General features: G+C 32.7%; 1 protein-coding gene across 1 annotated transcript in view; it reads right to left on the bottom strand.

Moving 5' to 3' along the window:
- Positions 1–707: 707 nt before the first annotated feature.
- LOC126819638 (regulator of nonsense transcripts 1) overlaps positions 708–14,183 on the bottom strand; it is a 147,793-nt gene continuing 134,317 nt past the window's right edge. Inside the window, exon 25 of the mRNA XM_050547777.2 lies at positions 708–2,581. Coding sequence (XP_050403734.1) covers positions 2,462–2,581 — 120 coding nt within the window. The 3' untranslated portion in view covers positions 708–2,461. The remainder of the gene's footprint in view (positions 2,582–14,183) is intronic.

Below are 14,183 nucleotides of genomic sequence, written 5' to 3'. Positions count from 1 at the left end.
TTTCATTTGTTTTCCATACTATTTGGGCAACAAGTTCATCGGTTCCAACAGAAACGTGCTCTAAATCTTATCTATGGCATGTAATTTTGAACAATTTCTGAAAGAGAGCCCCCAATCCCTTCATCTTTCCTGGGATTCATATTGTCCAAAAGCAACAACTCTATGCACATAAAGGTGACTGCTTTCATGCATTCCTTACCCATGGTGGAACACAGGTGATTCTTAATTGCAAAACAATATTTAAACGCCGAATTCAGCATGTTACCATATTACATGTGCCTCCAATACCATTCAATAACTCTAATCATCACATTCATCATTTGGGAAAGGAAATAAAAAGAAAATGGATATACTTTATACAGTGTGTGATGAGGGAAATTTTAACCACATAGTGGCATTTCGACCTAAACTTTACTTGGACTTCGGGTCTATTCAGGGTTTTCTTTTTGTTTTATTTTTAGTCTGGCACCTTTGCAATCTGCTTCTGAGGGGATCTGTGGTCCCCTGTACATATTGCCGTGCACTGAAAAGTACCCTTGACAGTTGGAATTTGAAATAAGAGTAGACCGTAGCACTGCTGTCTGAATTAAATGCAACAAACTTTGTGCACTGCTTGGATGACTTAGCCTGCAGTGAGCAATTGTTGTTGCCTGGGAAGGCAACCTATTTGTTCCATTTTGTTCGTAGTTCGAAGGGGTATTTAATAAGTAAAACAGACTAAATTTTTAGTTTGACCTTAACCATTTTATTACAAGCATTATATAACTAAGAAAAGTGCAAATACTTGGTAAAAACTCAAGCATAATATAAACGTTTGAAAACACATTTCCAATACAGCATTCAAAACATGTAAGAACACATACTATACTTATAGATATTCAATCTGAACCTGTGAACCACACAAAATAATATAATAAAAATATCTGAAATAAATAATTAATGTTAATCATTACAATAGGAATTAATTAGAATTGATTGCAAGAAAAAATCAAAATAATCAGCCAAACTAACCTATCAGGAGTAAAAAATATACAGAATTCATCCATAATTAAATATAAATTTAAAGTATTGAGTTCAAACTGTATTTGAGTTAACTAGAGACGGCTATTACTGGGTACATATAAATGATAAAAAAAAAAAAATCAAACACAAATTTAACCTACTTCTAAACACTCTTGTTCAACCGATTTTAAAATGGCTGTAATGTACTATAGTAATTAAAATATTTATAGTAAAGATGAACTTCTGTAATATTTGTCCAACATGTTTTCTTACTTGACCAACTTAATATACCACAATTTGCCCAAAAAAAAAAAAAAAAAAAAAAAAAATAAATGCCAAAAATAAAAAGTACCTGTACCTCTAAATTTAGTTTTACCTAGAGTTATTGTCATAAATGAAATGATATATTGACTGTCAATCCTCCTCCAATGCATGGGTTGCACTGCACAAAGAGAAAAACGTCATCCATCCATTTAGCACATGTAGGTCGTTCTGGCACATACATAGAAAGGTGGTCCTACTACTTGTTTATACGTTACATACTTGAACTCACAGTGGCAACAGATCAAACAACCATCGAGCAATATCCAACTTTGGTCTATATACAAGTCTTGTGTTCTCTTTGTGCAATAGAACCCTGGGGAAAGACAGAGAAGCTGTCCAAGTTGGACCAATCTCCACTAAATAGTGATTGCCTACCCTAACTCCATTAACCATATGGTGCTCAAAGATTAATAAACTCTAACTTCACTATAACGTTTCTTTAGAAAAATAACAATGAAATTACAGAATTAATTTTGAAAATCATAAAACCAATCAGATAAAATTATTTTATTTCGATCAAATCAATTCATAGTTTCGGTTTCAAATTCTAATTTAATCAAATTTTAATTATAGACTCTGTTGTGTCAAAATATTGTTTAATTATCTATGTACACAAATCTAATCAGAGGATATCTAGCATTGTTTGTTGTTAAGTGTCTCCTACTACTATGAGTAAATACCACAAGCTAGATAAGACAGTGTAATTAGAGTGTAGATTAACTAATGATTGTAATAAACCATACATTAGAATACAATCAGTTTTATTAACTGAAGCGTAATCAATCAAGAAAGAAAGATACAAACTGCCCAGTAACCGTGAGTTCAGATAACGGCAAACCATGCAGGCTAAATAATTCTTTTTGCCTGCTGATGGCTGTAAGATGTTAACAATCAGCTCTCATCTTATGCTTATTCTTCATGACAGTGTCTGTTGGCTTAGTCTACCTTGCCTCTGCTGTGCTTCCTTTTAGCCAAGGTGATGTCAAATGGAAAGCCTGATAACCTCCCCTTGCACTGTTTTGCACCATGCATTCTGTCCTGGCAGACGCTGTACAGACACTTCAGATGGTCTCATTGCCGTTTATCTCCGCTGGTCACATGACTCTCACCCTGATGGTGTTAACAGATGGTGGCTCTAGTTGAAAGGGCCCTGGGAGAGTTGGGACGTATAATACATACGGTCCCCTTGGTATGTAGAATCTTGTGATAACATCACATCAGCTTGTGATTTGAAATCATCAGCCAGATAACTGTCCTATAATAAAACAATTTCACACAATTAACATAAACCTCCTTGGTTTGTTTTGTATCCTATACTTGAATGCCTTTAAATTGTACAATATCTTACAAATAAATAAATTTGATTGTTACTATTTCAATATATGATTACCAGTGGCAGCCAGGCAGGATACGCCCACATTTTCGAGAGATGGATAGAGAACAAGCTAACAAGAAAGAGATTTTTTCCTACAATCAAGGGCCATAATTCAGGAAATTACAATTCGATATACGCGAATATTGAAAGGAACTGAGATCTTTGTGTTATAAACTTACATTTCAAGTTTCAACAAAATCGGATAAAAATTGCGACCTCTATAGGGTCCACAAACTTGATATAGCATATTTTTTACGCTATTTGAGAACGAACGGCGGCCTTTTTGTCTCTCAATTCGAACTCAGCTATCCTTAGGGTGTAACGGTGATATAATAATACGTTTTTTTAAATCGGATAAAAATTATGACCTGTATAGGATCCACAAGCTAAAAACGCGATTTTTTGTACAATCAGGGGCCATAATTCAGGAAGTTACAGTCCGATATGCGCGAATATCGAAAGGAACCGAGATCTTTGGGTTATAAACTTACATTTCAAGTTTCAACAAAATCAGATAAAAATTGTGACCTCTATAGGGTCCACAACCTTGATATACCATATTTCTACGCTATTTGAGAACGAACGGCGGCCATTTTGTCTGTCAATTTTGGGCCGATTTTCACGAAATTCAATCTCAGCCGTCCTTAGGGTGTAACAATGATATAATAATACAGTTTTTTAAATCGGATAAAAATTATGACCTCTATTGGGTCCACACGCTAAAAACACGATTTTTCGTACAATCAGGGGCCATAATTCAGGAAGTTACAGTCCGATATGCGCGAATATCAAGAGGAACTTACATTTCAAGTTTCAACAAAATCGGATAAAAATTATGACTTCTATAGGGCCAAAACCTTGATATACCATATTTGAGAACGAAAGGCGGCCATTTTGTCTGTCAATTTTGGGCCAATTTTCACAAAATTCGAACTGTCGTCCTTAGGGTGTAACAGTGATATAATAATACATTTTTTTAAAAATTGTGACCTTTATAGGGTCCACAAGCTAAAAACGTGATTTTTCGTACATGCCAATATCGAAAGCAGCCGAGATCTTTTGGAGATAAACCTATATTTCAAGTTTCGTCAAAATCGGATAAGAATTGTGACCTGTAGAGTGTCCACAAACAATTGTGGACGGACAGGGGCAACGACAATATACGTCCACATGAAAATGTGGGCGTATAAAAAACAATCATATATTGAAATAGTAACAATCAAATTTTTGTACACCTCATTAGCTGCTATGTAACCAGCGGCTGCCAGGTAGGATACGCCCACATTTTCGAGAGATGGATAGAAAACATGCTAAAACGATAGTGATTTTTCCTACAATCAAGGGCCATAATTCAGGAAATTACGATTCGATATGCGCAAGTATCAAAAAGAACCAAGATCTTTGGGTTATAATAATACATTTCAAGTTTCAACAAAATCGGATAAAAATTGTGACCTCTATAGGGTCCACAACCTTGATATACCATATTTTTACGCAATTTGAGAACGAGGGGCGGCCATTTTGTCTGTCAGTTTTAGGCGGATTTTCACGAAATTCGAACTCAGTCGTCCTTAGGGTGTAACGGCGATATGATAATACTTTTTTTTAAATCGGATACAAACTATGACCTCTATAGGGTCCACAAGCTAAAAACGCGATTTTTCGTACAATCACTCTCAGGGGCCATAATTCAGGAAGTTATGGTCCGATATGCATGAATATCGAAAGGAAACGAGATCTTTTGGTTATAAGCATACATTTCAAGTTTAAACCAAATCGGATAAAAATTGTGACCTCCACAGTGTTCACAAGCTGAAAAGGTGATTTTTTGTACAATCAGAGGCCATAATCCATGAAGTTACGGTCCGATACATGCCAATATCGAAAGGAACCAAGATCTTAGGGTGATAAACCTATCTTTCAAGTTTCATAGAAATCGGATAAAAATTGTGACCTGTAGACTGTGACCTGGACGGACGGAGAGGGGCAACGACAATATACGTCCACATGAAAATGTGGGCGTATAAAAAGGTGATTAACAGAGGGTGGCTTTCAGTCTCCTCCCAAGCAACCATCATAAAACATTTACATGATGGCAATGCAATTAGAAGAGATGCTATAGAAGAGATTGAAATATAAAAGTATGAGAAAAATATCAAAATAAATTTGAAAGGGCAGTGAACAGAGTGAGGCAATACATCAATATTGTAGCCCAAAATCTTTAACGTCTCTCTGGGAATTTCTTTTTTCGCAACTTTTGACATTTTTTTGGTTTTAATGACGTAAAAACCAAAGAAAACAATTTTGACGTAATGAAAACATTGTGACGTAATTAAATAAGATAACACGACGCTCTTGTTTATATTCGCTCGCTTATCGATTGGTTTGACTGTCATTTTTTTTATAAAGGGAGGTCACTCTGCATTAATTTTAGAACATACAAATTTATGTACTTTCTAAATGATTTTGAACTCCAGCAGTGACTAGGTTCGAAATAAATTGCATATTAGGTTTGATAGAAGGCATGTTTTATTATAAAGTGTACCAGTGCATGGGTATCTAACAAATGTAATGGTTTTATTAGAAAAGAGAACCAGCAGCTGCCAGGCAGGACACGCCCAGATTTTCGAGAGATGGATAGAGAACAAGCTAAAAAGAAAGTGATTTTTCCTACAATCAAGGGCCATAATTCAGGAAATTACAATTCGATATGCGCAAATATCGAAAGGAACCGAGATCTTTGTGTTATAATCATACATTTCAAGTTTCAACAAAATCGGATAAAAATTGTGACCTCTATAGGGTCCACAACCTTGATATACTTACATTTCAAGTTTCAACAAAATTGGATAAAAATTGTGAACTCTATTGGGTCCACAACCTTGATATACCATATTTTTACGCTATTTGAGAACGAACAGCGGTCATTTTGTCTGTCAATTTTGGGTCGATTTACACGAAATTCGAACTTAGCCATCCTTAGGGTGTAACGGTGATAAAATAATACGTTTTTTTTAAATCAGATAAAAATTATGACCTCTATAGGGTCCACAAGCTAAAAACGCGATTTTTCGTACAATCAAGGGCCATAAATCAGGAAATTACAATTCGATATGCGCAAATATCTTTGTGTTATAAACTTTAATGTCAAATTTATGTCTGTCCAGTTTTAGCGAATTATTTTAATATTTTTTTTTCGGCTTCATATTACGTGATAGAATTTGAATAACCACTGCAAATGGAACGCGAGTGTAGTCTCGATCTTCCACGCAGGATAAGGATAATTTGACACAGGTAGTCGATTGGTTATGCCATTTTCACAGTTGTCTGTCTGAAAATGTTAACGTTAGCACTCTTGATACGTTAGCACAACTAATTCGGCTTTCACAGAGTTATTTACTCAAAATGTATCACTTTCTTTACGATGTTTAGAAAAGAAAACCGGCTTTCCGATTTCTGGTGCATAAACATGGCGGTCGGCATTCTCAGGTCAAAGGTCACATGCGAACATTGAGCGCTTGATGTACAAGTTGATAAACGCTTTGAAGAGTTAGCCGTACAACACTTTCTGAGATAAAAATGACGGAAAAAGACGCAGGTAGTTGATAATCCGAGAATTTAATTAGGATTCGATATCTGTAATAAATAGTAAGCGATTAAAGACAACATCGTCTTATGTATACAATGAATTCTCCTCTGACTTCCAAGACGTGACGTAACCATGACCTGGTTTGATCGAATTTTAATAGCAGGGCATTCCTTCGCAATTACAATGTTTGAGAAGGATTTGAAGCATAATTATGACAAATTAATTAGTTTGAATATGGTTTTAGTCCATATATACCATTAAATCACCCAGTTTGTACGCGGGAACCCATCTTTAATACAATTTAGTTAAAAACAATTATTCAAGTAATACAGTTATTTATAAAATGTCCATAACGTTAGCAACATTTGCATGCCCAATAAATGTTTAAATTTTAGGTTATTAAAATATATGATATTTATTATATGGGTCACTTTTCAGTATTGGGCACTTTTCGAATGTTTTAATATAAATTCGATTTATAATTAAAATTTTGATATTTCAAATATTTCATTATTTTCCATCCATGCACCAATACCTGCTGTAATATTGAAAATAAAACTGGTTCAGTAAATATTTTTTAAATTTTTTTATCTATCAACAATTGTCAAAATTCGTTATTTTCAACTTGCAAAATTGTGACATGGAAATCTGAATCTTTTCATTCCATGATTGCAAGTATTACAGGCAAAGAAATGAAGCATGCTGACTTTTAATGAAATAAATAATAGTTCAAATCATCATTTAAAACCATATTTGACACTCCCCTGTTTGTTGATTTTTTTTTACGTTCATCTGACTATGAGGTTGCACACGTTACATTTCGTGTCCATCAAATATTAAAAAAATGTTTTTGTGTTGGAAACCGCCCGATAAACCTGCGAATGTTATTTTAGAATGTTGAATTCGGTCGTTCTAAAGAATATACCTTTGCATGACAAGCCAAAATTATAATGTAATGAAAAAAAACAAAGGTCATTCATTGATACATTTATTCGTGTCCTATTTTCATTTGTAACGTCGATAAAACATTTACTTCCTTCGATCACCCATCCATCGCTGTAAGCGGTCGTTTGTTTCTAAAAATAGATATTTACGACATTGCCGGTAGTTTTGTTTACTTGGAATCACGTGATGACTGCATACGGAATTTGTTTCATCTTTGGTCTTGTTGTGTCCCGCCCGGTGTGAAAGCTGTAACGTCGGTAAGAATTGTGAGTATACATTAAAAAATGCCTAATAAATTGAAAGAACAATGTATGTTATGAAAAAACAGACGATATGATGGAAGATAATTATCTTGGTTACTGAAATTCACTGTGTATGTTCACCGTACGAGAGCCGTGTGAAGTACGTCGAACGATATTTCAGTAATTTCACATTTAATGCTTGGCTTCCGTGTAACGTCGGTAAATCACTTTTTCGGGTTCTATTACTAATATAAAATAAATCTAGTATATTTTGTGGTACTTTGTTTAAAAATATTTTGATGTAGTCTGTGGTACTTTGTTTAAAAATATCTTATTTTAGCCTATAATTTAGAAACAATATAAGTACATTGCTACTTTTATAAGACTGTTGACAGGCAATGCAATTTAAGCTAGCTTCCCTTTTGAGTTCAATATTAGCATCAATTTATAATTTATAATTATATTTTTCAGATCCTGGAAATCAAGGGGGATGAGGTGTTTCGGAACAGTCTGGGGATTTTTATCGTTGGCCAACAAGGGAGAATCAAAGTTGGGAAATGGTTCATTCCATAACAAAAAAACTAAATCCCCGCCAATTGTGGAAAATAAAAGTTGTAACCGGTTTTAGTTGTTTAAATTTGTTTAATGAATTATTGGCACCAGTTTTTCTGGATTTGTTATTTTTATAATAAAGAAAACGTTAAATGTAATTTGTGTTTTTCTATTTTGGTGTCCCATCATAAAAATGTAAAATACGCAACCAATTAATTTTCTTGAAACCAAGAAAGACAAATTGGAATTAAAACCAGTAACATTGGAGTCCATTATAAGGCTTATTATTTAACATTAGAATTGATAAATAGAGATTAAATGTTATTGCCATGGTAAAATGTGACTAAACATTGTACGCGCAATAAGGTTTGTAGTTTTTGGTTTTGAAGTATTTTTGTCTTAAAAGCGTAAAAAATCTGGATGCTGTTGTTATATTTTTGGTCAGATGAACTGAGTTCTGATATAGCACATGAAAAATTGTGTACAGTTTCAAAAATTGTACCAAACCTGAGTCACTATTTATGTCCTGTGTAACATGCGCAACCCCTAAACATTGAGGCATAAAATCAGATTTTTTTTAATTCTCAGAACTTACATTATGTTTTCGTTCTAAAATATGAAAATGTTACATATTTTTATTTGTATTAGGTGGAAAAGGTGATTTTGAGATTATGATTATACATTTCATTTTATTAGCTTTTCAAGTAGATCTCATCATGATTCTTCTCACAAAACTTTTTACAGATTCAAAATCGGATGAAAACTTTTTTTTTTATTGAGGCTCAAAGTTGCAATTTTTAACTTTTCGGGGAAGAAAGGTTTTTCAACACTTTGTAAAAGCCATTTTTGGTGTTTTTTGTGATGCCATATTTCATTTCATATCAAACCTATCAAAAATGAAGATGTAAATTCATGAAATACAACTTTAAGGCTAATTATGTTTCAATTTTCACATTTTTGTAATAATTACACCGATTTCCATAGTAACTGCAAAATACATAGGTTTTCTCAAAAATTCCATTTTGTCAGAGCGATTTTAGTCCATTTTTTCATCAAAAATGGTCTTGTGCATGTTATATCTGAAATATTGAACCTGGTTGTTATGCATTTTAAAATCAGTAGCTATCAAGTATGATTATCGAAAAAAAAAAGAGTAAAAAAGTATATATGCCTTCTCTCAAGAGCTGAATATATGTTCATTTTTGAACAATTTTCTGCGGCACACAATTGCCTATTTTTGGGGCGTTTTTGGGACATTAATAAAATAAGAAGGAATGGAGATACACAAGTGAAATTATGGGAATATGTCAAAAAGTTTGTGAATTTTTAAAATCACTTATTTCCAATCCGCCATATATTATCAATTTTGGTTGTAATCGCAACCAAAATGGAAAAAAATGCAATTTTTGACCATTTTCAACGCTATTTACCATAACCCAAAAGGTCATCACCACATTTTAAAGTAAGCAGTTTAAAATATTTGAAACCCATGTAATATCAAATGATATGGATTGTGTAAGTTTGAGAAAAACATGAAGGAGTTTGGGCTGTTACCATAGCAACCACATTTATTTTTTTCCGAAAAGCATTACTTTCCAATAATCATGACATCAATATTGATAATTGTATTATTTTAAAAACAGAAGCTATTGGACACGATTTTTAAAAATAAAGAAAATGAAAATATTTATATGTCTTCTCCCAAGAGCTGGAAAGGGGTTCCCTTTTAAAGAACATTCTGCAGTAGCTAGTTGTCCATTTTGGCCATTATTAAGACATAAATAAAATATAAAGGAATTAAGATCTTGAAGAGAAATTTTGTTTACAAGTAAATATGTTAGTGAATTTTTAAAATTACTTATCTTTACTCTTGTATATTACTTAATATTTGGTTTTTATAGCAATCAAAACGAAAACAAACACCCCAAAAAAGGCAATGTTATTCCATTTTTTATGTTTACCATGACAAACCAATAATTGATCGCCACATTTTAAGTACAGTAGCAGAAAGCATTTTAGCATATATTTATAGCCCATGTAATATAAAATATTAAGAATTGTATAATTTTAGTGAATTATTAAGGATTTTGGATGGTTGTCATAGCAACCACATAATTTAAAAAAACGGACAACTGTTGTTTCATTATCATTGTTCTCAGCATTCCTTGCTTACATTATTGTTAGAATTCTGCTTTTACATATTATTTTCTACTCAGAAGATAACATTGACCAATAAAAAAATTATTCTCTATAAGACTAAAGAGTAAAAGTAGGTTACTCAGTTACTGAAAGGCTATGGTAGGCCTAGTTATGTTTATAAAGGCCTAGGCCTAAAAGCTGCAATTTAACTCAAAGAATTTTTATATTTTTACTTCAATTTTGAATATTTTTATCATTCCTTCAAATTGCTATGTAGTCCATTGAGCAGCTTCCTTTTTTGTATATTTTAATCAATGTAAATGAATATTGAATCAAGGCCTAATTAAGGCCTTAGGTTTGTCGGTTCATTCAATTTGTTTAACTGGCCAACAAATATGTGATACTCGAGGTGTTAAATATAGTTTCCTTAAAAAAAAAAAAAAAAAGAATTAAAATTATAATAATTAGTATGACAACTGTTATATAATGCTAAATTATTTAGTAAAACGTTTTGCGAAAATTGTTATCCGTATCGATACTGAGTGATGATAGTACTAGCAGTAATTATATTATTGACATGACTGACCTAATTCATAATCTATGTCGGTTCCATCATCTCAAACAAAATTTTGTAAATCGCCAACAGCAAATCCAGAAATTGGACTATTTTCAAATTAGTTCAGCTAGTTGGTCCAACTTTATTTGGGTATATTTCCCGTTTAAGTGGATAGAAATCGATGTACTAAATAGGCTATCTTCCTCACGGCTGCGGTCAGCACGAAGACCCGTGTGGATGTTTTCCGGTTTCATTTCCATTCGTGTGCACAGAAATGCTTTAAAATTGGGCTTGAATAATTCAGTGAACAGCGAATTTATGATTTCAGAGCATTGAAACATTCGTCAATTTTACGGAATTTTTCAATTCTTGAAAAATGTTTGGTGTTAAAAGTAGAGACGTGTGGTAGCTGAGTGGAAATTTCCATTCTATTTTATATCCTGTCTGTCACATGGTTATAAAAGCACGCGAATATGAGTCACGTGATGTAAACACAGTCAACCCAGCGAAAGGCGTGAAAAAATGGAATTAACTATCCTTATTTATTTTCAGGCAAGTCCTTTATTCATATAACATAACGTTTACTTCATAAATAAACATCGGAGTTGCCTTTCGACTTAATTTACCGCGAATATGAGTCTAAGGAACATGGAATACATTTTCAGGCAAGTCCTTTATTCATATAACATAACGTTTACTTCATAAATAAACATCGGAGTTGCCTTTCGACTTAATTTACCGCGAATATGAGTCTAAGGAACATGGAATACATTTTAGTTTTGGTGTTGAAATGACGTCATAACAAGGCAAAACTACGCGATTTATTTTTGACAAAATTGCTCATTGCATACCATTTTCAATTGCTTGGCGGGCGCACTATTTTAATAGCCTCAAAACGACAATAAAACAAACTTTCAATCGGTCGGGGGTGCTATATTGAAAAATCGCCTAAAAAAAAGATTGCGTGAATTGAAGCGTTCAACTTGCAAAAAATGCATGGTATTTCGAAATGCCAACAAAGCACCCCCGACCAATTGAAAGATCGTTCATTTATCTTTCTAATGATATTAGAATGAAAAAATAATATTAATAATAAGTGCGCCCGCCGAGCACTTAAAGTGGGATACCCTCGTTTAAAAACGTGACAAAAATTATCAGCGTAACGTCAAAACACGGGAAATTAACGTTTTTCAACTTACGTTTATGAAATTAATAAAATGAACACATATATAAAAATTATATCAAACAAAAGAACAGGATATCGGCTTCCAAAATATTTTAAATTATTACAAAATATTAAATAGCCACCTTATGACGTTAAGTTGAAAAAGGGTAACAAATCAGGAAAAAATGACTTTCTTCCAACGTGGGCAATGGAGCTGTGACACCTATTTGTATGCAGATAAATTTAAGCAAAATTAGTGAAGATTTATTTTCTAGCAATAATGTCACACTTTTGTGCACAATACCAAAAAGTGACCCATATATTAATAATTTTCTTCAAAAGTTTAATGTAAATACATTATCTAAATCTAAAGTTTGATGGGATATGATTTAGAAATTAATTTTTAATTTAAAAATTAATTGCATTGCTAATGTTACATGTGGACAGACATTCTGGCAGATTTGTAACATTAGCACTAAAGTTTGAAGAAAATTTCTATTTATAGTGTTGATGTAAGTAGTTACTGAGATTTTTTACATGCAAAATAAAGCATAATATTAAGAATTTAAGATTAATATAATAAATAATCATATATTTTAATAACCTAAAATTTAAACATTTATCGGGCATGCAACTGCTGCTAACGTTACATAAGGACAGACATGGACATTTTATAAATTACTGTATTACTTGAATTATTGTTTTTAACTAAAAATTCAAATAGTCCGCAATGAAAGGTATTAATAAATTGTATAGTATTTCTACCCTTGGGCGAGTTTTAAATTTAAAATCGGACAAAAAGTATTTTAAAAGCGCGTGCTAACGTTACGTAAGGACAGACGGTTTATTTAATCGGTCTGACAATTGACACGTTAGCACTTTTTTGAGGGAGTCAAAGTCATTTTGATCGAGTGAATAAAGGCGAGAATGCCGACCGCCATGTTTATGCATCGGGAATCGGAAAGCCGATTTTCTTTTCTAAAGGCCGTAAAGCAAGTGATACATTTTGACTAAATAACGCTGTGAAAGGTGAATTAGTGGTGCTAACGTATCAAGAGGGCCAACGTTAACATTTTCGGACAGACAACTGTAAAAATGGCATAATCAATCGACTACCCGTGTCAAATTATCTGTATCCTGTGTGGAAGATCGAGACTACACTCACACTTCGTTTGCAGCGGTTATTCAAATTCTATCACGCAATATGAAGCCGGAAAGAAATATTAAAATAATGCTTACGTTTTGCTAAAACTGGACAGACATCAATTGAACGAAACGTTAGCAATATATAAGCATGGAAATTTGATTTTCCAAACCATTTTCCTGCTTTTTTAAATGGCATATACTAAAACATAAACAGCCATTCCACAAAGGGACAAATTTATTTCCACATGAAATAAAAATACAAAGTTTACAAAACGAAAGTAAGACCACCACAATAATGTAGTGGATTGACAGACTAGTCAAATTTTCACTGGGGTTTGAACAATTCAATTTTCGGAACTTGTATTTTTCTCATCAGTATATTTTTAAGTCTGTTTTAAAGAAGACACACTTGCCATTATAATTATACAAAAATAAATTAAAAATTTTAAAACAAATGTTATTTCAATGTATTCTAAACTGTTGATAAAAAATGATGGGAAAAATATCTGTCTTAAATGATGTAATTCATTAAAATATTTGAAACTTATTTTAAAATAAAAAAATACACCAATAAAGCTGGCATTAAGTATTTTATATGTTCAATATATATGCTGATTTTGAAGATAAGAAAAATATTTAAAATCTCTTTTTCTCTTTTCTAATAAAACCATTACATTTGTTAGATACCCATGCACTGGTACACTTTATAATAAAACATGCCTTATCAGAATCGGATAAAAATTGTGACTCAATTTTTTTTTAGTGTCAAGAGAAATAATAAAAAAAAACTTTGTTCAACGACCGACCGTTCAGAATACTCAAAGCCTATCGGATTCGTGAAAATGCCTATTTATTTGTTGCTATAAATGAATATGAATGCCATTGTTCTTTAATCTGCATTTACCGATCGGAATGGTCGGATATGTTGTACAGCGAACGATTATTAAGAACAGCCATACTGTCGACGCGAGATTGTAAACCAACGTGAAAATCGAGACTACAGGTTTCGTTTAGATTTACCACTGCACATTCTGAAAAGCTATAATCCTCACAACCTTCATTCTAATAAGTAACCGCACGAAATTGGACAAAAACAAGTTAACGTATATTTCGAACAGGTGGATACGATCTGCTCGATTGGTATTTAA

The sequence above is a fragment of the Patella vulgata genome, chromosome 4, assembly GCF_932274485.2.
Source record: "Patella vulgata chromosome 4, xgPatVulg1.2, whole genome shotgun sequence".
In the NCBI taxonomy this organism is placed as follows: Eukaryota; Metazoa; Mollusca; class Gastropoda; family Patellidae; genus Patella; species Patella vulgata.
Note: the sequence above shows the minus strand (reverse complement) of the source record. Positions and strands in the feature narration are given on the sequence as shown.